We start from the raw sequence: 27153 nt of genomic DNA, 5'->3' as shown, positions 1-27153 counted from the left end.
GAGTCGCACCGGCCATTGCTCTCTTGGCCACCCACCTGCCTCCGCTGACTTCTCAAAAAGGTCCAGGAACACCTCCGGATTGTCCTGTGAACCCATTTTATTCAGTGGCAGGTGGGGGAGCTCGACCGGCGGCTCCCGATCCTCCCTCCTGTCACAGACCTCGCTGAACCACGCCCCCTTGCCACAACTGGTAATAATCATAAATGTTTCTTGAGCATCAGATCATCATATTAGAGTGATTTGTGAAGGATCATGTGACACTGAAGACTGGAGTAAAGATGCTGAACATTCAGCTTTGATCACAGGAATAAATTACACTTTACTATATATTCACATAGAAAACATTTATTTAAAAAAATATTTAACAATATTACTGTTTGTTTTGTATTTTTAATCAAATAAATACAGCCTTGGTGAGCAGAAGAGACTTCTTTAAAAAACATTAAAAATCTTACCAATCCCAAACTTTTGAACGGCAGTGTATATATATATATATATATATATAGTTTATATTTGATGGTTACACTACATGATATTTTTCAGTGATTAAATCTAAACTTTTATTGCAGTCGGTATCCACATTTTTCAAACCATTTGAAAGCATCAATACAAAGCCTATATTTGAGATCAGAAGTAGATGCGTAGACCTGTGTGTTGTCGTGTGTGGGCTCATGTTCCTGAGGACGTTGACGTAGACGGTCACACACACTGAAGAGGAAATCTTGGCTGGTCTTGTGATCCGGACTGTGAAAGTGCAATTAAGAGTTGTTTTATTCTGAACGCTGTTGCCTCACTGAATGCCACACACACCGTACAGGAAGATCAGAAATACTGCGTCTTGTGCCTATCACACGTTTAACTTCTGCTTTGATTTATTTTAGGCTGTAAAGGTATTGCAGTGTCAGTCTATTGTGTTGAATGAGAATGACCAGAGAATGTAGGTTTGAGGAGTCAGAGAGAGAAACACAGATATTCCAGTCGTTCATTCACTTCAGTTCAGCTGTAACGGGTCAGACACACAGATCCCACAAAACATGGTTCAGAATTATATTTGTTTACAATACTGGTTGAACATGTATTAGGGATCTCATCTCAATTAACTACATTAATAACTGTTTTCAACAGAAATGAACCATCACTGCACTTACTGAAGCTGGACTGTGACGCTATTCTCTTCTAGAAACAAACTTTGTTGCATTATTTTCCTGTTATCTCTGTAAAGCTGCTTTGAAACACTCTGTGCTGTAAAAAGCGCTTTATAAATAATGGTGACTTGACTTGACATCAGAAATGCTGGATGCAGAAGTCAACATGTTATTGAATGCCCACAAACACCAGTTTTCTTCCACTAAGAGGCTCCTAGAAGGAAAGAAGGAGGGATTAGTGGAAATGGGAGGGAAAGATCTCAGAGGACCATATAAAGCTCCAGTGAGAGAGAGAGATCAGAGAGGGAGAAGTGTGTGTGTGTGTGTGTGTGGGGGGTGAGTTGAAGACACTGTAAACACAGTGCATTCATGTCTCCTGTTGTTGCTCATGGAACATTTGTGTGTTTTCTGGCCGGACTGGTGTGTGTGTCTCCTGAAGGACGCTGTATATCCCCCAGGACAGTGTGAAGAGCACAGCTGGAGATGTCGGGCTGCCGGGACGGGCTGAGGCTTCGCTCCTGGCTCACGCTGGTCTCAGGGTTACTGGAGTGTCTGGGCTTCGCAGGGGCCGTGTTCGGATGGGCCACGCTGGTGTTCGTGCTCAAGAGCGAAGGATACTTCAGCAGTCTGTGTGTGAACGCCACCGTCAACGGCACTGCAGCTGAAGGTCAGTAAACACACACACACACACACACACACACACGTGTGCCTGATGTATGTTTGTGTTGAACACACTGGATCTGTGTGTGTTAGATTGCAGAGGTCAAGATGAGCAGTTCTCCCTCGTGTTCACCATTGCATCCTTCATGAATAACTTCCTCACGCTCCCGAACGGATTCCTGTTCGACCACTTCGGGACCACCGTCGCCAGGCTCCTGGGAATGTGAGTCGGGATTACGTGTGTGTGTGTGTGTGTGTGGTGTTCCTGCACACCATATCTAATAGCCGTCCAAACACAGTCCAGACGTCTAGGCTAAAACAAGGCTGAGCTTGGGCTGTCTGTGAAAATGTAATAGAGGGATAAACCAGAGCCCAAGAATAGACTAGTCATCAACTAGACAACAAAGAAATGAAATGAGTGAATAAATGAAACCAAACACCTTCCTAGCTTTCACTAACGTTATGTAAAAGTTAGTAACTTTCCTGAAATAATGTTTCTGGAACGTTCTTATAATGTTCATAGAGTTAAAATACATTCTCGTAATGTTGAGTGAACACGTTCTTATAACAGCGTTCATGGAACGTCCTTGTGATGTAATAAACATTAAACTTTATTTCTGAATGTTTCTGAGCGTTTGGTTTTCTTTTTTAAGTATTAAGCTCATTTTTTTCTTGGTTTATGTGAACGTTAGAGGAACATTCCATTCTATAATTTTGGAAATGTTATGAAAATGTTATTTCTGAATGTTTTTTAACATTCAAAACATGAGCCAGGAGTTAGCAGGATTTCCTCCAGGTACAACAGTTTCCAGCACAGCTCAAACCCAGGTAAAGAGCAACACTCGAGTGTCTGTGTGTGAGCCTGTGATGGACGGCCATAGCTTCAGAGGGTTCTGATCGCTCAGAAAACATTCTGAAAATAACGTTTAATAACATTTTCAAAATGAGTGAATGGAATGTTCCTTTAACGTTCACATTAACCAAGAAAAAAACATTCTTAATATATTAAAAAACTGGACGTTTTCAATGTTTTGAAAACATTCAGAAATAACGTTTTCCTAACCTAATGGGAATGTTAGCAAAATGTTCTGACCAAGTTATTTTGGCCAAACCGACATGTAACCAAATTCAAGGTTATTTTGTCCAGAAGTGTGTTACTCATAGCCGGACTATAACGGGTCTATAGTTAACACACACGGTGAAATGACGGCTATTGCTTGCTGGGGTAATAACGTGGTATTCTGTGAAATATCCTAGTGTTATTTTGTACACACCAGGGTAAATTTAATACTACGGAATGCCATCATATCACCATATCATTTTTTTGCAAGGGACATGTTGCTCTATCCTCTCTTTCTCACGACTGTTTAGTGTTTATATATATAAACACTATGACATAATTGCTGTATTTTGATTGTAGTAAATGTTTGACGGATGTCAACTGCTTGTTTAGGCCTCATAGGCAGTTAGGAGAGAAGTGCATAGAAAACTGTGAGAAAAAGAGGAGTGATAGAGGGATTAAGGGAGGAGTGGAGTGATAGAGGGATGAAGGGAGGAGAGGGATTTGGCAGGACACTGGGATCTGTGGTGCATTGAGATGACAGAACTGATGAATGAATGTGGACACGAGCCCAAGCTATTGCGTTAGAAAACAGAATATAAAAACAAAGTGGAATTTAAGATAGCTCAAGCACATTTTGAATCAAAACAAGTTTATTGGGTTTTTTTGGGGTTTATTTTTAACAGGGACAGTTTTCGGTTATCTGTAGTCCCTGAAAAGAATGTCACAAGTCGCCCTAAAACAGAATATATGATTAAATATACACAATAGTTTTTCTCGAATACTTAAAAGGGTCCAATAATGCCCTTTTCACAAGATGTAAAATAAGTCTCTGTTGTCCCCAGAGTGTGTAAGTGAAGTTTTAGCTCAAAATAACCCACAGATACTGTATGTTATATAGCATGTTAAAATTGTCACTTTTTGAGGGTCAGTAAAAACACGTAGTTTTGTGTGTGTCCCTTTAAATGCAAATGAGCTGCTGCTCCCGGCACAGAGGGCGGAGCTTCAAGAGCTTTTGTGTGTATGCGTGTGTGTGTTAGCAGCTCTGATTACCTCACACACACACAGAGCTGCCAACTCTCACACATTGGCCGTGAGACACACGTATTTAATTGGTTTCACACACTCACACGCCACACCCCCGATTTCTCACGCTGAAGTGTCAACCTGAGGTGCGTTTCCCAAAGCCAACTATGGTCGCAAGTTCCATCGTTACCAATAGAGTTTAATGGAAATTGCGTTCATAGTTGGATAACGATGCTTTCGGGAAACACACTCCAGGTCGGTCAAATGCCTAGAAGATGAGTTTATCTATATATCTACCTGTTCAGCCACTCGTGATCGACTAGTTATGCCGCAAATGAGTTAAAATCTCCCGGAATCTAGAGCGAGGCAGAGAGGGAAAGAGAGCGAGAGACCTTGTGTGGATGTAAATTCTAGGGTTAGTGATGTCAAAATTAATCTCTCCACTCAAAAGCATTCAATCTTGCTGAAAAACCAAACTTTGCCCTCAGACACACACATAACACACAAGCCCTCAAAAACACACACACTGGTGAGATCAATTTAAATCAATACTACAGGGGGCGGGGGCGGGCTGGGGGGGGGATCCTCTGGTCCACCCCTGACACTCATCTACTGAAGTGTCTAGGCTTCTTCCATTCCATCATCTCGGTGACCTACAAAAACAGAAGCACTGATTACTATGACCGTAACACAATGGAAGTATTCAGAAGCTCTTATCTGTCTGCAAGGCAATTTGATGCATTTCTTTTTAGTACAGTAGTATAGTGCAACAGCTCCAGTACATGTGTGTGTTGTACAGTACTCTAAAGTTACGGTAGAGAGCAGTCTAAAGTGGACCTACCTGTTTCCTGAAGGTTCTTATGATGGAGGCGACGGGGAAGCGACTCAAGTTTGGCAGAACTCGTTGCCCACCCCCCCTCATACTCGCACCATGGACAAGCACATGGTCAACTAGAGCGGCACCAATTTCATCCGAGACTGCTTGTCTCTTTAGCCTTCCCTTTCCTCGTCTTCCTCGTCTTCTTCCTCACCTCCCTAGCGCTCTCCTCCTCCTCCTTCTACCACTCGCACCACTTTTACATCGGACCCAGGATAGATCCCTGTGGAACTCCAGTGGATGTACAATAATCAGCTGATCGGTGTTTCTGTACTCGAACACAGCGAGATCGATCTGACAAGTATGATTCTATCCAGTTATGTGTATGTAAAGAAAAATTCAAACTAGATAACTTAGGTATAAGGATTTGATGATTAACAGTATCAAAAGCTTTCTTACGATCAAGAAACACAGCTCCGACTACACCACCTTTATATAATAGAGACTTAATATTTTCTATAAAAAAACTATTAGCAGTTTCCATTAAATAATTTGCTCTAAAGCCAAACTATTATTCATGTGACAGATAATTTGCTCAGCCACTTATTCCTCAACAACCTTATATACTGTGAGTAAGACACTGATAGGCCTGTAATCACAGGTCAAAGGGGGAATATGTTCAATATTGGAACAAAAATAGCTAACTTCCAGATTCTTAGAAATTTACCCTGAGAAATCCACAGGTTAATAATTCTAGTAGTAGGTTTGATTAATGTTTAACTAAACTTAAGCATAGTTTAAGCATATCTTTAAAGTGCTTGGAATATCTGTTTCCTATGTGAATATACAGTAAAGTGTAATTTATTCCTGTGATCAAAGCTGAGTTTCAGCATCATTACTCCAGTCTTCAGTGTCACATGATCCTTCAGAAATCACTCTAATATGAGGATCTGATGCTCAAGAAACATTTATGATTATTATCAGTGTTGAAAACAGTTGCTGCTTCAGATTGTTGTGGAAACTGTGTTTGTTCAGGATTCTTTGATAAATGGAACAGCATTTATTTAAAATTAAAAGTTAAAGTTCACTTTTGATCAATTTAATGCCTCCTTGCTAATAAAAGTATTAGTGTCTTTAAAAACAATATTGACCCCAAGCTTTCAAACAGCAGTAATCCTTTTATATGAGAAGCTTAAGTGTCCAAATATTTGTGTAACCACGTTCTATCTCAGCTCTTAAATCTCAGTCTGTAATAAGTTATAACACAATCCACATGTTCCACAGACAGGGCAGGTTCACGTCTCTCATGTTCTCACTGTGTTATGATTTACTTTACAGATCGGTTTACACTGCAGGGATGTTGTTAATAGCCTTCTCCACTCCTGGTAAAGTTTTTATCTTTCTTTGACCTTCAGTGCATTGCTGGTTGAGTGTGTGTGTATCATGAGTGCTGTTCCCTCCTGCAGTGAGCTCCGTCCTCCTCTTCCCCGCTCTGTCCTTCATCGCTGTGGGAGGAATCCTGTTCCTGATGACCAACATACAGGTACTGAAGATCCCACAACACACCCGGCTTCAAACCTTTCTGGTGTGGAATATTAGGCTAACGTGGAAATGAGGTCCGATGTCCAAAATCCTGATCCTCCCCTTTAATATCGGAATATGAGGGTGCTTTTGGTTTAACCTTCATGATCTTTTTGTGTTACGACCCCAGACATCAGACTGGGAGGGCGCTGGTTTGTTCAATACTGAACATCCTCTTTGAAAAGCTGGTCTGAGTGGATTGGGGAAGGAGTTTGGTGTTATTAGATCACATCCATCTCTTTTATTTCAAGAGCAAGAAATAGTCAAGTCAGTTATACAGGACATAATGTTTCAAAGCAGCTTCACGGTTTTGAGACTTTTGAGACAAATTCATATTCTGTCATTATTCAGATCAATTCAGTTCAGTTAAATAACTGTAAAGTTCATCAATTATGAGTTCAGTTCAGCTATGAGCAGCTAGTGTCATTATTCAACTCAATTCAGTTAAAAAAATTGATTCAGATTTGTTCAATGACAGCGTTGATGTTGCAAAATGTGTCAATTATGAAACAGTGGGATCAGCTGAAGCGGCTCTGCAGAAAACAGTGATGTGATCCCCATTCAGGTTCTCATCCAGTACTGTCAAATCAAGAATATTACTGAAAATTAACTGTTTTTTCACGTTTTCCTTTATCCTTTAATATGAGCCCACATATAATGTCCTCAACAGAAATGTCCTCATCTGTCTCTAGGTGGCGAATCTCTTCGGCGCTCACCGCTCCACTATAATCACTCTGTATAATGGAGCCTTCGACTCCTCCTCTGCAGTTTTCCTCATCGTCAAAGTAAGAGGCAAATGAAACCTCACATCAGATGATGATGCTGAGATGAGAAGACTGATAATGGATCAGAAAGGCCTTGAATCGTGATGGTCCGATCTCTGTTCTCTTTCAGTTGCTGTTTGAGGATGGCGTGTCTCTGCGCTGGTCTTTTCTCTTCTTGTCCTGCTGTAGTGTTCTTCATCTGTTCCGCACCGTTGTGCTGATGCCTCGAACACATATCCCGTACCCGCTGCCGGAGAACTACAGCTACGGGTAAACTACACGCTCAGATTACTTTATGCTCTTCACTGTCTGCACCGTATATCTCTCCTCCAACAATGCTTTGCCTGTGACTGTCTCTTATTTACACCAATAGGGTGAACTGCGGAGTAACTCAGGATTATGCCATTGCAAAGACTGGAGAGAAGAACATCCAGACTTCTAAGTCTGAGGAGGAAATGCCATTCAAAGAGACTTCTGACACAGACACGACGGGTAGGCAAGAGTTCAACACTAAACACACACGTTACATGTGCTATTTGTGCTATACGCCTGTGCAGCAACTACAATGTAACTACAATGTAACATAACTACACTGGAAAAATGTCTGTAATTGTTACAGAAAACAGTTTTTACAGGCCAAACCTGCTAATACCGTATGATTTATGATGAAAATAGTAAAAAGACACTCCTAGAAGTCCCTATGTGACACATCACATTTGAATGATTATATTTTATGATTATATATTATGAACTCAGGCCACTAATGTTGATTCAAAATGTGCTTTTCCGTTTTATCATCTGTATTATCATGGTGGTCATTAGTACATTATAATATAAAACTCTTAAGATTTTGTCTATAAATGCACCACATGTTCAGATGAGATCATTCTCAGAAAGAAACAATGTCTGGAACAAAAGCAGCTTTTGCACCATTTCTGGCCACAGTTCCTCTTGCGTTCTGGGCATGTGCCACACGGGAATCGATCCCACGACCTGCAAGGGTCAGAGCTTGTTGCTTATAACGATACGCCACAGAGCACACTCGTTGCTGAGGAGAGGTTTCAGAGTCCACAAACGTGTCAGTTAGCATGTTAACTGGTTAGCTTGCAAAGCTAACTTAGCCACAAATGTAGCTTATGGCCACATTAGAAACAATTGACACAATATAGCATGCTAACCAATTAGCATGCTAAGCTATTTAGTATAGGACAACAAATGCAGGGGCGGTCAACTTTAGAAAGGTATTTCTTGGGGACAGGAGTAAATATCAAACTTATGTTTAGTCATTTCTGAGCGGCACACACAATTTAGAACAAAACTGGACAAGATTTGTGGGAGGAGTAGCGAAACAACTGTTTTTCATCTTCAATATGGCGTATAGGCAGATTAATGGAAATACAAATGAGATATCGTCGATATCGGCATAGGCAAGGAACATAATGACACAAAGAAAACAAAATAAGTAAACAAGTAATAGGCATTTTTGCAAAAATCCTTATCTCTGAGACACTAGGTGGCGCTGTGTTCAAACAAATCAGGTACCTTCAGATCATGGTGCTAGTAAAGCGTTCAGAGTTTCGTTTCGATAGATCAAAGTTACAGCCGAGATACAGCATCTAATCTAATTTTGAGTCAACATTGTTAACTCGCATAATCATAACCTTTGAACAAAAAGGAATATCAAAACTCTGTTCAGTCGTTTCTGTGTTGCTCGGTCCAGGGATCGTCAGAGCCAATTTTTGAGTAGCGGAAAAATGGAATACTGTACTTTTCAAAATGGCCACTACTGTAATGGCCGTGATTGAATGAGTGGTGGCGCTATAGAGTTGGTCCTAGAGACCTTAAAGTTGGTAAGATTACTATTCATTACCATTAGTACAAGTGTGCCAAATTTCATTATTTTCCGACTTACGGTTCATAAGGATGCCATAGTTTGCAGTAGAAATGAACCATCACTGAACTGACTTAAACTGGACTGTGACACTATTTTCTTCTAGAAACAAACTGTGTTGCATTATTTTCCTGTTATCACTGTAAAGCTGCTTTCACATGTCACTTCCTGTCTAAGTGCACATGTCTGGATTAGAATAAGCTGCAGAGTGCATGAAACAGTTTCTCCGTGACATTCAGATCTTCACCTGGACACATTATTGTTTGTTTGATTGTGAGGTATATCTTGTGAAGTGTATTAACACTATGAATGTATGTTTTTGTCAGAGCGTAGTTTCAAGAGCTGTTTCCTTTCCTGGTTCTTCTTGTGGCATTTGCTGTGGCTTTCTGTGATGCAGCTGAGACACTACATGTTCATCGGGACCTTAAACCCAATGCTGAATCATCTGACCGCAGGAGAACCAAGCCTCGGTACGCACACACACACTGTATTATCCTCATGCCCAGCTCTTTGTTTGAATCAGGTGAATCCCTGCCTTGAGCAGTATGTATAGATATAGACATGCAGACAGGCTCAGGCTGCATCATGTGTGCATCATGAGATTGAATGCTGTTTTTACTCTGTGTTCTTGTTGTTGCTCACAGTCAGTAGATATACGAATGCGTTTGCGTTCACTCAGCTGTGTGGGATCCTGTGCGCCCCCTGGAACGGCCTCATCATGGACCGACACAAGGGAAAGCAGAGAGAACCAGGTCAACACAGAAACATGCACACATTTCTTTCATCTTTTTAAAGGTATTCAGTGTACATATGAAAACATTGAGGGAAACACACTTTCTTGTCCAAAAAGACCATTTATTAAATTAAAGTTTCAAAACAAACTTTCTTATTTCTGTTGTCAGTAAGACCCATTTAAGGCATAGTTCATCTTAAACTATTAATTTAAAAAAAATTAAATAAAGCTGAAATAAAATGAGAATATTAGATAGCAAAACTTCCCAAGGCAAAAGTTTTAAGTGTAGTTCAAGTTGAAGCAATAAAATGACTAAATGGAAATAAATAACAATTAAAACTGAACTAATGATAAATCAAACTGAAATAGTACTTAAAAAAACAATTAAAAACACTAATAAAAATAACAAAAGCACCTAAAATTACTATATTTTATAATATTTTAACTTGAATTCAAATTGAATCTGAAAATATAAAAATAAAACCTCATTCAAAATTTTACTAAAACCTATAATAGTTTTAACTTTTACCTCAGGGAAATATTAATAATTAATCATAACTTATGACTAATTATGAATATTTGGATCAGGTAATCGGATTAACATGATGTAGCTAAATTAACATTACAATTAATTCATCAGTTCGTCCAGCAAACATTCAGTATTGATTCTTTATGAATTCTAAAAAAAAGGGTATTTTAGATGGCCACAGAAATGTTTGCATGTACAGCGCTTAAGAGCGTGCAAGAAGATCAATCGTTTAGGAGACATTAATCTGCAAGCAGAGAATAGCCGTGTTTCCACCGTCGGGCCAGTGCGAGCCGGGCTTTAAACGGGCGGGTGGGGCTAATAGCCTCGGGTCTGGATCACCGAGCCCAAAACCTGCTGCGTTTCCACCGTCGGGCCAGTGCGAGCCGGGCTTTAAACGGGCGGGCGGGGCTAATAGCCTCGAGTCCGGATCACCGAGCCCAAAACCTGCTGCGTTTCCACCGTCGGGCCAGTGCGAGCCGGGCTTTAAACGGGCGGGCGGGGCTAATAGCCTCGAGTCCGGATCACCGAGACCAAAACCTGCTGTGTTTCCACCATCGGGCCAGTGCGAGCCGAGCTTTTAACGGGCATGCGGGGCTAATAGCCTCGAGTCTGGATCACCGAGCCCAAAACCTGCTGCGTTTCCACCGTCGGGCCAGTGCGAGCCGGGCTTTAAACAGGCGGGCGGGGCTAATAGCCTCGGGTCTGGATCACCGGGCCCGAAACATGCTGCGTTTCCACCGTCGGGCCAGTGCGAGCAGGGCTTTAAACGGGCGGGCGGGGCTAATAGCCTCGGGTCTGGATCACCGAGCCCAAAACATGCAGTTTTTTCACCGTCGGGCCAGTGCGAGCCGGGCTTTAAACGGGCGGGCGGGGCTAATAGCCTCGAGTCTGTATCACCGAGACCAAAACTTGCTGCGTTTCCACTGTCGGGCCAGTGCGAGCCGGGCTTTAAACGGGCGGGCGGGGCTAATAGCCTCGAGTCCGGATCACCGAGACCAAAACCTGCTGTGTTTCCACCGTCGGGCCAGTGCGAGCCGGGCTTTAAACGGGCGGGCGGGGCTAATAGCCTCGAGTCCGGATCACCGAGACCAAAACCTGCTGTGCTTCCACCGTCGGGCCAGTGCGAGCAGGGCTTTAAACGGGCGGGCGGGGCTAATAGCCTCGGGTCTGGATCACCGAGCCCAAAACATGCAGTGTTTTCACCGTCGGGCCAGTGCGAGCCGGGCTTTAAACGGGCGGGCGGGGCTAATAGCCTCGAGTCTGTATCACCGAGACCAAAACCTGCTGCGTTTCCACCGTCGGGCCAGTGCGAGCCGGGCTTTAAACGGGCGGGCGGGGCTAATAGCCTCGAGTCCGGATCACCGAGACCAAAACCTGCTGAGTTTCCACCGTCGGGCCAGTGCGAGCCGGGCTTTTAACGGGCATGCGGGGCTAATAGCCTCGGGTCTGGATCACCGAGCCCAAAACCTGCTGCGTTTCCACCGTCGGGCCAGTGCGAGCCGGGCTTTAAATGGGCGGGCGCGGCTAATAGCCTCGGGTCTGGATCACCGAGCCCAAAACCTGCTGCGTTACCACCGTCGGGCCTGTGCAAGCCGGGCTTTAAACGGGCGTGCGGGGCTAATAGCCTCGAGTCTGTATCACTGAGCCCAAAACCTGCTGTGTTTCCACCGTCGGGCCAGTGCGAGCAGGGCTTTAAACGGGCGGGTGGGGCTAATAGCCTCGGGTCTGGATCACCGAGACCAAAACCTGCTGTGTTTCCACCGTCGGGCCAGTGCGAGCCGGGCTTTAAACAGGCGGGCGGGGCTAATAGCCTCGGGTCTGGATCACCGAGCCCGAAACCTGCTGCGTTTCCACCGTCGGGCCAGTGCGAGCAGGGCTTTAAACGGGCGGGTGGGGCTAATAGCCTCGAGTCCGGATCACCGAGACCAAAACCTGCAGTGTTTTCACCGTCGGGCCAGTGCGAGCCGGGCTTTAAACGGGCGGGCGAGTCTGTATCACCGAGACCAAAACCTGCTGTGCTTCCACCGTCGGGCCAGTGCGAGCAGGGCTTTAAACGGGCGGGCGGGGCTAATAGCCTCGGGTCTGGATCACAAAGCCCAAAACATGCAGTGTTTTCACCGTCGGGCCAGTGCGAGCCGGGCTTTAAACGGGTGGGCGGGGCTAATAGCCTCGAGTCTGTATCACCGAGACCAAAACCTGCTGCGTTTCCACCGTCGGGCCAGTGCGAGCCGGGCTTTAAACGGGCGGGCGGGGCTAATAGCCTCGGGTCTGGATCACCGAGCCCGAAACATGCTGCGTTTCCACCGTCGGGCCGGTGCGAGCAGGGCTTTAAACGGGCGGGTGGGGCTAATAGCCTCGAGTCCGGATCACCGAGACCAAAACCTGCAGTGTTTTCACCGTCGGGCCAGTGCGAGCCGGGCTTTAAACAGGCGGGCGGGGCTAATAGCCTCGAGTCTGTATCACCGAGACCAAAACCTGCAGTGTTTTCACCGTCGGGCCAGTGCGAGCCGGGCTTTAAACAGGCGGGCGGGGCTAATAGCCTCTGGTCTGGATCACCGAGCCCGAAACATGCTGCGTTTCCACCGTCGGTCCAGTGCGAGCAGGGCTTTAAACGGGCGGGTGGGGCTAATAGCCTCGAGTCCGGATCACCGAGACCAAAACCTGCAGTGTTTTCACCGTCGGGCCAGTGCGAGCCGGGCTTTAAACGGGCGGGCGGGGCTAATAGCCTCGAGTCTGTATCACCGAGACCAAAACCTGCTGTGCTTCCACCGTCGGGCCAGTGCGAGCCGGGCTTTAAACGGGCGGGCGAGGCTAATAGCCTCGAGTCTGTATCACCGAGACCAAAACCTGCTGTGCTTCCACCGTCGGGCCAGTGCGAGCAGGGCTTTAAACGGGCGGGCGGGGCTAATAGCCTCGGGTCTGGATCACCGAGCCCAAAACATGCAGTGTTTTCACCGTCGGGCCAGTGCGAGCCGGGCTTTAAACGGGCGGGCGGGGCTAATAGCCTCGAGTCTGTATCACCGAGACCAAAACCTGCTGCGTTTCCACCGTCGGGCCAGTGCGAGCCGGGCTTTAAACGGGCGGGCGGGGCTAATAGCCTCGAGTCCGGATCACCGAGACCAAAACCTGCTGAGTTTCCACCGTCGGGCCAGTGCGAGCCGGGCTTTTAACGGGCATGCGGGGCTAATAGCCTCGGGTCTGGATCACCGAGCCCAAAACCTGCTGCGTTTCCACCGTCGGGCCAGTGCGAGCCGGGCTTTAAATGGGCGGGCGCGGCTAATAGCCTCGGGTCTGGATCACCGAGCCCAAAACCTGCTGCGTTACCACCGTCGGGCCAGTGCAAGCCGGGCTTTAAACGGGCGTGCGGGGCTAATAGCCTCGAGTCTGTATCATTGAGCCAAAAACCTGCTGTGTTTCCACCGTCGGGCCAGTGCGAGCAGGGCTTTAAACGGGCGGGTGGGGCTAATAGCCTCGGGTCTGGATCACCGAGACCAAAACCTGCTGTGTTTCCACCGTCGGGCCAGTGCGAGCCGGGCTTTAAACGGGCGGGCGGGGCTAATAGCCTCGGGTCTGGATCACCGAGCCCGAAACCTGCTGCGTTACCACCGTCGGGCCAGTGCGAGCAGGGCTTTAAACGGGCGGGTGGGGCTAATAGCCTCGGGTCTGGATCACCGAGCCCAAAACCTGCTGCGTTTCCACCGTCGGGCCAGTGCGAGCCGGGCTTTAAACGGGCGGGCGGGGCTAATAGCCTCGGGTCTGGATCACCGAGCCCGAAACCTGCTGCGTTACCACCGTCGGGCCAGTGCGAGCCGGGCTTTAAACGGGCGGGCGGGGCTAATAGCCTCGAGTCTGTATCACTGAGCCCAAAACCTGCTGCGTTACCACCGTCGGGCCAGTGCGAGCCGGGCTTTAAACGGGCGGGCGGGGCTAATAGCCTCGGGTCTGGATCACCGAGCCCAAAACCTGTTGCGTTTCCACCGTCGGGCCAGTGCGAGCCGGGCTTTAAACGGGCGGGCGGGGCTAATAGCCTCGAGTCTGTATCACCGAGCCCGAAACATGCTGTGTTTCCACCGTCGGGCCAGTGCGAGCCGGGCTTTAAACGGGCGGGCTGGGCTAATAGCCTCGTGTCCGGATCACCGAGACCAAAACCTGCTGTGTTTCCACCGTCGGGCCAGTGCGAGCCGGGCTTTTAACGGGCGGGCGGGGCTAAAAGCCTCAGGTCTGGATCACCGAGCCCGAAACATGCTGCGTTTCCACCGTCGGGCCAGTGCGAGCCGGGCTTTAAACGGGCGTGCGGGGCTAATATCCTCGGGTCTGGATCACCGAGCCCAAAACCTGCTGCGTTTCCACTGTCGGGCCAGTGCGAGCCGGGCTTTAAACGGGCGTGCGGGGCTAATATCCTCGGGTCTGGATCACCGAGCCCAAAACCTGCTGCGTTTCCACCGTCGGGCCAGTGCGAGCCGGGCTTTAAACGGGCGGGCGGGGCTAATAGCCTCGGGTCTGGATCACCGAGCCCGAAACCTGCTGCATTTCCACCGTCGGGCCAGTGCGAGCCTGGCTTTAAACGGCGGGCGGGGCTAATAGCCTCGGGTCTGGATCACCGAGCCCGAAACATGCTGCGTTTCCACCGTCGGGCCAGTGCGAGCCGGGCGATAAAAGTGACCTTTTGCTAGCATTTTTGTTGTTTACTAAAGATTTCAAACCTAAGCATCGATGTTTTAACCAATAAGTGATACATTGATCATAATTAATTAATTTGTGTCAAGATTGCACATTAGTCACACAGAAATAAAGTGGTTTACCGTTATTTCACAAAAGAAAGAGGACATGTAGCCTACTTATTCAGTCATGTCTGTTTCTGTTTATTTGTAGTCACATATGACAGTATGTTACATCACATCTAGAAAGAATAAACAATTCCACATTGCCACCAAAAATACGACCTGAGGACTGGAGCTTATATTTTCAGTCAGAGAAACAGAGGAAGCTCCTGTAAAACTAGAGTTGCTTTATTTTATGACAAATGCGTAGCTAAATATGGATATCAGACAGTCAAATAAATCAAATAAAAACATGATCGTGATAGCCTATATGATTTATCTGATTTCTTCAAGCGGTCATATTTACCATGTTTACTATGGTAATGGTTAGCGCGCATAGTCTTTTGCATTGCAAGTATTTCTGCCTTATATGGTGATCAGAATCCACATCGGGAGTTATTTCAAACACTTGCTGCTGTATGAAAGTGAGTTTTGAGCTAAATTGATGTTAAAAGTCATTAAGTATTGTGCACAAATTGTATTAACTAAATCATGAATCCATTTATACTCCAATTAGTAAATGAACTATGAGGAGGTGATGTCCACTAAAGTGTGAGTCGTTAAATGAGCATTAATTAGATAGGAGACACGATATAGGTGGGGTTACATTAACTAGTAGTTCTCTCATAAAGCATGCATAAAACAAATACAATGCAAGAGACACTATACATAATAACATTAAAAAAAATCATACACACAATGTCCTGGGATACACGTTCATTTATGGAACAGTTAGTCTATAAATGAATGCAGAGTCTGCTTTATGCGTCTCTACTATGGCCTGATTATAAATGAGTTTAGAGCAAAGCTCTGCATTCTGTCAGGTCTTAAACTAGTCTTCTCCTGCCTGTTATTCGCAGTTTCGGGGGATGCTCCAACACACAGAACTATAACCATAGTTATTGAGGAGAGTGTGTTTGCCGGATAGTTCATTAAATATAAAGAATCATTTCGGTGTCTGATTGGTCCAGCCATTACATAATATATAAATATGATGCTAAAGTAGCACTGGTGCAAGAGTGTCCATAAATAATATGAGAGAAAACTAAAAGAATGTATACAGTTTGAATCACTATTGTTTAACATATATAAAAGTTTACAAATAATAAGAAAATTAAGTTAGATATTGAAACAATTTGCTTGTTCTATAATAATATATCAGTATAAATATTTTTTTCTGAGACATTTTGATACCTGAAAATATGAACAGCAGCGTAACAGATCTATTCCACCATTAACACTGTCATATCCATTACCATGCCACACACTCAGTGAAAGTTTGGTTTGACTATATTTCTGTCATGACTACCCACTTCTCTTTAACTTGTGTTGTGAACACGGCCTCAAACCACAGCCTTTTCGCTTCCCTTCGCTGTTACACAGGCCAGAGTGAGCGAGAGGCAGACCTGAGGGCGGCCATCTTGTCCCTGTCACTGACGGCGCTGCAGTGTGTGTTGTTCTCAGTGTGTGCCGCGACCCCTGTCCTTCCTCTACAGTACCTCACCTTCATCCTCCAGGTGCTCAACAGATCCTTCCTCTACGGGGGGAACGCGGCCTTCATCAGCATGGCGTGAGTCTTCATCACATTACAGGAACACGTGTAATCATCATTTAATCACGCTCACGCCGTTCCAAACCTGGACGACTTTCCCTTTCCGTGTGTGTGTGTGTGTGGAACACAGATACACTGGCTGCCGGTTAGAGGAAAAGAAGATCATACAGGTCTGGAATTGGATTGAGGGTGATTAAATATCAGCAGATCATTTTAGATGTAGATTACTCTTGTGAAAAAAAAATGAAAAAAAATGTATTACAGAGATAATACTCTTAAAAATATATATACTGAAGTACACTTTAGCACACTTAAAATTTTGAGTTCGTTGAAATTTTTTAAGGCAACCAGCTAACTTACTGTTTTAAGTTAAACAAAATATTTTTTTACAGTGTATGCATCCATAAATAAAAGAAGAGAGTTGCTTATGTACCTGTGTACCAGGTTAGAGTTGCTCATGTACATGTGTACCAGGTTAGAGTTGCTCATGTAGATGTGTTCCAGGTTAGAGTTGCTCATGTACATGTGTACCAGGTTAGAGTTGCTCATGTACATGTGTACCAGGTTAGAGTTGCTCATGTACATGTGTTCCAGGTTAGAGTTGCTCATGTACATGTGTACCAGGTTAGAGTTGCTCATGTACATGTGTTCCAGGTTAGAGTTGCTCATGTACATGTGTTCCAGGTTAGAGTTGCTCATGTACATGTGTTCCAGGTTAGAGTTGCTCATGTAGATGTGTTCCAGGTTAGAGTTGCTCATGTAGATGTGTTCCAGGTTAGAGTTGCTCATGTAGATGTGTTCCAGGTTAGAGTTGCTCATGTACATGTGTTCCAGGTTAGAGTTGCTCATGTAGATGTGTTCCAGGTTAGAGTTGCTCATGTACATGTGTTCCAGGTTAGAGTTGCTCATGTACTGTACATGTGTTCCAGGTTAGAGTTGCTCATGTACATGTGTTCCAGGTTAGAGTTGCTCATGTACATGTGTTCCAGGTTAGAGTTGCTCATGTAGATGTGTTCCAGGTTAGAGTTGCTCATGTACTGTACCTGTGTTCCAGGTTAGAGTTGCTCATGTACATGTGTTCCAGGTTAGAGTTGCTCATGTACATGTGTTCCAGGTTAGAGTTGCTCATGTACTGTACCTGTGTTCCAGGTTAGAGTTGCTCATGTAGATGTGTTCCAGGTTAGAGTTGCTCATGTAGATGTGTTCCAGGTTAGAGTTGCTCATGTAGATGTGTTCCAGGTTAGAGTTGCTCATGTAGATGTGTTCCTGGTTAGAGTTGCTCATGTAGATGTGTTCCAGGTTAAAGTTGCTCATGTAGATGTGTTCCAGGTTAGAGTTGCTCATGTACATGTGTTCCAGGTTAGAGTTGCTCATGTACATGTGTTCCAGGTTAGAGTTGCTCATGTACTGTACATGTGTTCCAGGTTAGAGTTGCTCATGTACATGTGTTCCAGGTTAGAGTTGCTCATGTAGATGTGTTCCAGGTTAGAGTTGCTCATGTAGATGTGTTCCAGGTTAGAGTTGCTCATGTACATGTGTTCCAGGTTAGAGTTGCTCATGTACTGTACATGTGTTCCAGGTTAGAGTTGCTCATGTACATGTGTTCCAGGTTAGAGTTGCTCATGTAGATGTGTTCCAGGTTAGAGTTGCTCATGTACATGTGTTCCAGGTTAGAGTTGCTCATGTACATGTGTTCCAGGTTAGAGTTGCTCATGTACTGTACATGTGTTCCAGGTTAGAGTTGCTCATGTACTGTACCTGTGTTCCAGGTTAGAGTTGCTCATGTACATGTGTTCCAGGTTAGAGTTGCTCATGTACCTGTGTTCCAGGTTAGAGTTGCTCATGTACATGTGTTCCAGGTTAGAGTTGCTCATGTACATGTGTTCCAGGTTAGAGTTGCTCATGTACTGTACCTGTGTTCCAGGTTAGAGTTGCTCATGTACATGTGTTCCAGGTTAGAGTTGCTCATGTACCTGTGTTCCAGGTTAGAGTTGCTCATGTACATGTGTTCCAGGTTAGAGTTGCTCATGTACATGTGTTCCAGGTTAGAGTTGCTCATGTACTGTACATGTGTTCCAGGTTAGAGTTGCTCATGTACTGTACCTGTGTTCCAGGTTAGAGTTGCTCATGTACATGTGTTCCAGGTTAGAGTTGCTCATGTACATGTGTTCCAGGTTAGAGTTGCTCATGTACCTGTGTTCCAGGTTAGAGTTGCTCATGTAGATGTGTTCCAGGTTAGAGTTGCTCATGTAGATGTGTTCCAGGTTAGAGTTGCTCATGTACATGTGTTCCAGGTTAGAGTTGCTCATGTACATGTGTTCCAGGTTAGAGTTGCTCATGTAGATGTGTTCCAGGTTAGAGTTGCTCATGTACATGTGTTCCAGGTTAGAGTTGCTCATGTACATGTGTTCCAGGTTAGAGTTGCTCATGTACATGTGTTCCAGGTTAGAGTTGCTCATGTAGATGTGTTCCAGGTTAGAGTTGCTCATGTACATGTGTTCCAGGTTAGAGTTGCTCATGTACATGTGTTCCAGGTTCCCGTCGGCACACTTCGGGAAGCTGTATGGGACAGTGATGGCTCTCTCCGCTGTGTTCTCGCTGCTCCAGTATCCCTGCTTCGCTCTCATTAAAGGACCACTGGGGGGAGACCCTCTTTACGTAAGATCTCAACACTGTCCACGCACGCTTCTTCTGATCATGCACGGTCATATCTGCAACATTTCATGGGTAAAGGACTCTGTTTTCAGTAGTTTAGATGTTTGAAGCACAGCTAACACAGAAGTCACTTTAAAACCATTATCTTTCTATCGGCGAATCTGTGAGACCAGTTTGAGCCCGTTGTGAAATCTGTCACCGAAATTCCAGATCGCATCGATTCCTATTGAAAACATTAAATTTGTCCACAATAAACATATTGTAACATACACTTCCCGCCTGCTATTATAACCCTCCAGTGGAGATCATGCTGTGGCTTTGATAGCGAGCGGTTATTGCACAAAAACACCAGTGGGTTTGTTTTATTTCAGTGGCTTAAAGCTTTCCTTGAAACTTGTTTTTCCAACATTAGCCACATCACGTCTGCCAAATATTTCTTATGAAGAGAAAGATGGGAGGCAGCTTCAAGATAACATACAGCTGTTGATCTTTTCAAAATCTCCCAGCATTTGTTTGGCAGATGTCAGCATATTTGTCATTTTTCTGAGATTGTGAAACTGTTCTGTTTACAATATGTTATCAGTCAAACAGCCGTCTAGAAAAAAACACAAGAACTGTATATTTAAAGGCTGATATTCTGCTGTTCTCCATCTTCATCTGTGTTCAGTGTGTGATGTTGCTGTGTGATCATGAGAAAGCTCCAGTTCTTCTCTATATCAGTGTCAGTGTTCCTGAACTCCTGAAACGCCTCCATTGTAGTCTTGAGTTTCTCCCGGGAACGAACACGTCACAATATTCCTCATTATAATAATTCATACGCAGAATAAAGGGGCGGGGCCTGGTTGAGTTAGTTAGTAGTGTGTTAAACTGGCGGTTATGGAAAGGGGCGGGACATTTCCCAAACACACTCGAAGCTCTCGACCAATCACAACACACTGCTCCAGCCGACCAATCAGAGCTCATTGCACTTTTCAGAAGGAGGGGCTTCATAGAGACAGGAAGTTATCTGGGGTGCGTTTCCCGAAAGCATCGTTAGTCAACTATAGTCGCGTGTCGTTATCAGCAGTTCAACGAGTCGGAGTTTCCCGAAACCATCGTTCCAACGAATATTCGCAAACAGCATCGCAGAGGTGTGTGTTTGAGCGACAGATCTCGAGCTGCGGTTAGAAGCAGAGTTTCTCGTTTGCATGACATGTGGACTTAATAAATCCTTATCTTGAGCAAAATAAGCAAGCTGACATTCAGTTCAATCTATATCTTATGGAAGCTTGTTTCCGCCACAGAATTAAAAGGAAAATCTCACAATTCTGTCTGACTTTTTATCTCTGACTTTATTTCTCGCTATTCTGACTTTATAACACGCAATTCTGAGTTGCGAGAACTTGCAATTTGCTCTAGTGCGTAAGAACGAGCCTATGATTAAATCTGGAGATAAAGCAAAATAACTGAGAAAAAAGAGAAATAGTCCTCAGATAATTTATAGCAAAACATCTAGCATTAATTCGATTTAAAACTGATTCATTTAAAGTAGTTGTCACTCCACCACATGCGTGCCATCATTAACCAACGTGGTTGAACGACCAATTTGCGACAGTATAGTTTCGGGAAACAGTCGTAACTAGCTAGTGGATTTCTCCAACGATGCATCGCACTATAGTAGTGAACCAGCGAGTTACAGCGCTGTACGGGAAACACACCCAGAGCGTTACTGACAGACTGGGAAGAGAGGAGCCGCAACAATGGAGAATATGGGGAAATAATCAACATTCAAGCAGGAAAACCTGTTCTAGTAGAGCCTGAAACACCATCGAGACTGAAAAAGGCCATAACAGATCCTCTTTAAAGCATTTCTGCTATTTAAGAAAGCTCTGTTTCAGATGAACAGCGCTGACTGAACTGTCATTGATTCCTCCAGGTGAACATCGCTCTGAGTGTTCTGAGTCTCCTGGCCTTCATCCACCCTGTGTATGTGTACCTGTACTGTCGGGGTCAGGCGGCCCAGAGACTGAAGGGAACATCAACCTGACCTCTGACCTCTACAACTGCTTTCTGTTACTGGTTACTTTCTCTTTACAAAACTTCAGGAAACGAAGTATAATGGAAAGAAATATGTGACTAAGCTTTGAGTGTCGGTTGTGCGGATCGACTCTTGACCCTGTGCTGTGTGTGTGTGATCTGTGCTGAACACATCAGGAAACCTCCACCCTCCACTCATTCATCATGTGTGTTGTTGTTGGATCTAGAGTGTGATCTTGCACGCTCTCACAGAATATTAGACACTGTAAGAAGAAAATCTGTGGAAATACTGAAAAGATACCGGTCATTTTCTGCCAGGTCATTATTAGTTGTTTACTAACATTTTAACCTTAAAACACAATACAATGTGTACTGTAATGCTAAATAGGTGTAAAACACCTGTGAAAAACGGAAAATTCCTTCATAATAACATCCACGCTAACAAAAATATATTCTAAGAACATTTAGCTAACACTCTCATTAAGGCACATTATTTCTTAATGTTTTTTTGCATGTTTTTTGTCTTGGTTGTGTGAACGTTTAGGGAACATTACATTGTATCGTTCTTCAATCATTATGAAAATGTTACTTTTGAATGTTCTCTGAACGATCTGAAACAAGACGTAACATTTAAAACACGTTAGACGAACGTCCAGCTAAAATGTTTCAGAAAAAAAAATGTTGCATTTTTTTTGTGCTTATGTTTTGAGAACAAAAGACAATCTATTCATTGTTACTGGAAGAATGTTCATAAGTTTGAGAGAACCTTGCCAGAACGCTCTGTTAGCTGGGATAGAACATTACGACCTATTTTATACATTTTTCTTAGATTGTACAACTGTTGAAAAAAAACTGTTGTTTGTTAAACAAAAAAAAAATTAAAAACTGTTGATAATCGTAAAGGGAACACCATACAAATATATATATGACATGGATATTTTGAGAAATGTCTGCAAATGAATCTGTGACAGGTGCATATTGAATGTATGTTGAGTTTGCTGTACCAGTAACACACACACGCCCAGTCTCAGCCAGTGTTGAGATGCTGTATGAAACACTGGGTTGACTGGTGTTGGTTGTGAGCGCCTCTGCTGGACACTGCATGAACCTCATCAGAGCTGTTATTGCTTCACTGTACACATATATCAGTATTACTCCAAATAAAGGGAATTTTTATACGTGCAGTGGAGTCGACTCAATCTGTCTGTGACATATGCTGTCTTGTAAGAATGTTTTACTTGAAGGGGTGTGCATAAGACTGACATGACACGTCATGAATATGAAGGAGGTTTTATGCATGTTTGTGACAACTGTCATTAAGTGTCATTCGCTCAATTATGCCATTTTTACTGCAAATATGACATAGTTTGAGATGTCTTTGTTATGACACCTTGACATAAACCAATACATCATAACCTGTCAGTGTCTTGGTCATGACAACTTGACATTACTAAGACAACACAACCTGTCATAAATATGTCATTAACATGACATAGCAGATTAATTATCAAACTTAAGAAACCACTTAGCTCTATGGGTTAACATTACTGTAGCAAATTAGCTCTACGAAATAATAATAATAAATCATAACTTGTTATAATTGATTATGAATATTTGGATCAGTTAATCGGGTTAATTGATGATTAATTGAACATTACAACCAATTACTCAGTTCATCCCGTGAACACTCAATATTGGTTAATTAATTAATAGAAATGTACATTTCCGGGGCATGGGAAATGTCTTTCTTACTAAGTACTACTAAGAGCAAGTAGTCAAGATCTATGATTAGTGACTCCAGATATGAGCTTGAGACACAGACAACTTTACGTGTGACATGAACAAGATTTTATTAACTAGACTAAACATTTAAACTATCTAACATACACATACATACATGCACACAGTTTACCGAGGGAAAGAGAGCTGAAGCAGAATACAGGTAAGCAAGAAGTTATAGCATTGTTTGATGTTCAGCAGATCAACAGCCTGAGCAAACCATCAGTTCAGTTCCAACACACCCTACTTGAAAAGGGTAAGGATACTTAATGTATCAAATAATGAGACTAAGTTTGATACTTGCATGTCTCGCCCATTTGAATTAAACTGTCCTGATGCAATTTGTTGAGGCTCCAGTTGATCTTTGGTGAATGGAAAGACAAGGCCACAGCCTGGCAAAAGCTTGGGGTCCTTGAGGGACTTCTAGTTCAGCCTCATCTTCACGTTAGGACTTCTCAGGAAGGACCAAGAGAGCTAAGAGCGCAAGAAGCTAAGAGCGCAAGAGGCTAAGAGCGCAAGAGGCTAAGAGCGCTAAGAGCAAGAGGCTAAGAGAAAGGCTAATCTTGTGATCAGTGATTTTTAAAGCGTGAAGACGTCACACTCTCTGGAGGTGTGTGAGCCAATACGAAGCCGTCCCTTTGGAGGGAGATTTACGACCCTTTGTCTTCTAGCAGGGCATTTGAATGTGTAATTTCATTGGGTGTTTAAGAAAAGAATCTTCAAGATTCTTATAATACTAATGCGACATAAAGTTAGCAAAATCTAATGTAAATTCATAAATGGGGGACGAAGATTGGAGTTTATAGAGACCAAACATGCCACACATATGATTTTGGTTAACCATAGTATGCAAAGTCTGAAACATTAACCCATTACAGTTTACAAGAAAACATAGGCCAAGCAACATAAAAGGAAAAACAAGAGATGGAAAAATTAGATACATGTTTATACATTTCTCACGTGGTTATATATATATATAGAATAAATAGGATTAACAGGATTTATTTCTCCTTCTCAGTAAGAATTAAGTGAGAGTCACAACTCTGGAAATTCCTTTTGTGGATGGCGCTCTGTGCAGTGTAACTCGTGTGGTCTCATGTCTCCCCAGGGTGCACCAGCAGATGGCGCTCTGTGCAGTGTAACTCGTGTGGTCTCATGTCTCCCCAGGGTGCACCAGCAGATGGCGCTCTGTGCAGTGTAACTCATGTGGTCTCATGTCTCCCCAGGGTGCACCAGCAGATGGCGCTCTGTGCAGTGTAACTCGGTGTGGTCTCATGTCTCCCCAGGGTGCACCAGCAGATGGCGCTCTGTGCAGTGTAACTCGTGTGGTCTGATGTCTCCCCAGGGTGCACCAGCAGATGGTGCTCTGTGCAGTGTAACTCGTGTGGTCTCATGTCTCCCCGGGGTGCACCAGCAGATGGCGCTCTGTGCAGTGTAACTCGTGTGGTCTCATGTCTCCCCAGGGTGCACCAGCAGATGGCGCTCTGTGCATTGTAACTCGTGTGGTCTCATGTCTCCCCAGGGTGCACCAGCAGATGGCGCTCTGTGCAGTGTAACTCGTGTGGTCTAATGTCTCCCCAGGGTGCACCAGCAGATGGCGCTCTGTGCAGTGTAACTCGTGTGGTCTAATGTCTCCCCAGGGTGCACCAGCAGATGGCGCTCTGTGCATTGTAACTCGTGTGGTCTCATGTCTCCCCAGGGTGCACCAGCAGATGGCGCTCTGTGCAGTGTAACTCGTGTGGTCTCATGTCTCCCCAGGGTGCACCAGCAGATGGCGCTCTGTGCATTGTAACTCGTGTGGTCTCATGTCTCCCCAGGGTGCACCAGCAGATGGCGCTCTGTGCAGTGTAACTCGTGTGGTCTCATGTCTCCCCGGGGTGCACCAGCAGATGGCGCTCTGTGCAGTGTAACTCGTGTGGTCTAATGTCTCCCCAGGGTGCACCAGCAGATGGCGCTCTGTGCAGTGTAACTCGTGTGGTCTCATTTCTCCCCGGGGTGCACCAGCAGATGGCGCTCTGTGCAGTGTAACTCGTGTGGTATAATGTCTCCCCAGGGTGCACCAGCAGATGGCGCACTGTGCAGTGTAACTCGTGTGGTCTGATGTCTCCCCGGGGTGCACCAGCAGATGGCGCTCTGTGCAGTGTAACTCGTGTGGTCTCATGTCTCCCCAGGGTGCATCAGCAGATGGCGCTCTGTGCAGTGTAACTCGTGTGGTCTCATGTCTCCCCAGGGTGCACCAGCAGATGGCGTTCTGTGCAGTGTAACTCGTGTGGTCTCATGTCTCCCCAGGGTGCACCAGCAGATGGCGCTCTGTGCAGTGTAACTCGTGTGGTCTCATGTCTCCCCAGGGTGCACCAGCAGATGGCGCTCTGTGCAGTGTAACTCGTGTGGTCTCATGTCTCCCCGGGGTGCACCAGCAGATGGCGTACTGTGCAGTGTAACTCGTGTGGTCTCATGTCTCCCCAGGGTGCACCAGCAGATGGCGCTCTGTGCAGTGTAACTCGTGTGGTCTCATGTCTCCCCAGGGTGCACCAGCAGACGGCGCTCTGTGCAGTGTAACTCGTGGCGTCTCATGTCTCCCCAGGGTGCACCAGCAGATGGCGCTCTGTGCAGTGTAACTCGTGGCGTCTCATGTCTCCCCAGGGTGCACCAGCAGATGGCGCTCTGTGCAGTGTAACTCGTGTGGTCTCATGTCTCCCCAGGGTGCACCAGCAGAAGGCGCTCTGTGCAGTGTAACTCATGTGGTCTCATGTCTCCCCAGGGTGCACCAGCAGATGGCGCTCTGTGCAGTGTAACTCGGTGTGGTCTCATGTCTCCCCAGGGTGCACCAGCAGATGGCGCTCTGTGCAGTGTAACTCATGTGGTCTCATGTCTCCCCAGGGTGCACCAGCAGATGGCGCTCTGTGCAGTGTAACTCGTGTGGTCTCATGTCTCCCCAGGGTGCACCAGCAGATGGCGCTCTGTGCAGTGTAACTCGTGTGGTCTCATGTCTCCCCAGGGTGCACCAGCAGATGGCGCTCTGTGCAGTGTAACTCGTGGCGTCTCATGTCTCCCCAGGGTGCACCAGCAGATGGCGCTCTGTGCAGTGTAACTCGTGGCGTCTCATGTCTCCCCAGGGTGCACCAGCAGATGGCGCTCTGTGCAGTGTAACTCGTGTGGTCTCATGTCTCCCCAGGGTGCACCAGCAGAAGGCGCTCTGTGCAGTGTAACTCATGTGGTCTCATGTCTCCCCAGGGTGCACCAGCAGATGGCGCTCTGTGCAGTGTAACTCGGTGTGGTCTCATGTCTCCCCAGGGTGCACCAGCAGATGGCGCTCTGTGCAGTGTAACTCATGTGGTCTCATGTCTCCCCAGGGTGCACCAGCAGATGGCGCTCTGTGCAGTGTAACTCGGTGTGGTCTCATGTCTCCCCAGGGTGCAACAGCAGATGGCGCTCTGTGCAGTGTAACTCATGTGGTCTCATGTCTCCCCAGGGTGCACCAGCAGATGGTGCTCTGTGCAGTGTAACTCGTGTGGTCTCATGTCTCCCCAGGGTGCACCAGCAGATGGCGCTCTGTGCAGTGTAACTCGTGTGGTCTCATGTCTCCCCAGGGTGCACCAGCAGATGGCGCTCTGTGCAGTGTAACTCGTGTGGTCTCATGTCTCCCCAGGGTGCACCAGCAGATGGCGCTCTGTGCAGTGTAACTCGTGGCGTCTCATGTCTCCCCAGGGTGCACCAGCAGATGGCGCTCTGTGCAGTGTAACTCGTGTGGTCTCATGTCTCCCCAGGGTGCACCAGCAGAAGGCGCTCTGTGCAGTGTAACTCGTGTGGTCTCATGTCTCCCCAGGGTGCACCAGCAGAAGGCGCTCTGTGCAGTGTAACTCGTGGCGTCTCATGTCTCCCCAGGGTGCACCAGCAGATGGCGCTCTGTGCAGTGTAACTCATGTGGTCTCATGTCTCCCCAGGGTGCACCAGCAGATGGCGCTCTGTACAGTGTAACTCGTGTGGTCTCATGTCTCCCCAGGGTGCACCAGCAGATGGCGCTCTGTGCAGTGTAACTCGTGTGGTCTCATGTCTCCCCAGGGTGCACCAGCAGATGGCGCTCTGTGCAGTGTAACTCGTGGCGTCTCATGTCTCCCCAGGGTG

The 27153-nt window shown here is 45.6% G+C and overlaps 1 protein-coding gene across 1 annotated transcript; it reads left to right on the top strand.

The window, feature by feature from the left end:
* The first annotated feature begins 1542 nt into the window (after positions 1-1542).
* slc43a3b (solute carrier family 43 member 3b) lies at positions 1543-21259 on the top strand. The gene is made up of 12 exons (XM_056272710.1): positions 1543-1812; positions 1899-2028; positions 6047-6093; positions 6175-6251; positions 6982-7074; positions 7184-7323; positions 7427-7545; positions 9271-9414; positions 9589-9696; positions 16410-16596; positions 19113-19236; positions 21149-21259. The coding sequence occupies exons 1-12, from the start codon at positions 1629-1631 to the stop codon at positions 21257-21259; spliced, it is 1464 nt and encodes a 487-aa protein (XP_056128685.1). The 5' UTR covers positions 1543-1628.
* Positions 21260-27153: the final 5894 nt, after the last annotated feature.

Source organism: Rhinichthys klamathensis, unplaced genomic scaffold (genome assembly GCF_029890125.1).
Source record: "Rhinichthys klamathensis goyatoka isolate OS25496 unplaced genomic scaffold, OSU_Roscu_1.1 h1tg000347l_1, whole genome shotgun sequence".
In the NCBI taxonomy this organism is placed as follows: Eukaryota; Metazoa; Chordata; class Actinopteri; order Cypriniformes; family Leuciscidae; genus Rhinichthys; species Rhinichthys klamathensis.
The sequence above is the reverse complement of the archived record's forward strand: the minus strand, read 5'-3'. Positions and strand labels throughout refer to the sequence as shown.

Bases quoted from the DNA above. Each gene is read 5' to 3' on its own strand.
- slc43a3b (XM_056272710.1), top strand. From the start codon at position 1,629: ATGTCGGGCTGCCGGGACGGGCTGAGGCTTCGCTCCTGGCTCACGCTG. The intron at 6,094-6,174 runs GTAAAGTTTTTA...TCCCTCCTGCAG, and splicing joins AATAGCCTTCTCCACTCCTG to TGAGCTCCGTCCTCCTCTTC. The intron at 9,697-16,409 runs GTCAACACAGAA...GCTGTTACACAG, and splicing joins GGGAAAGCAGAGAGAACCAG to GCCAGAGTGAGCGAGAGGCA.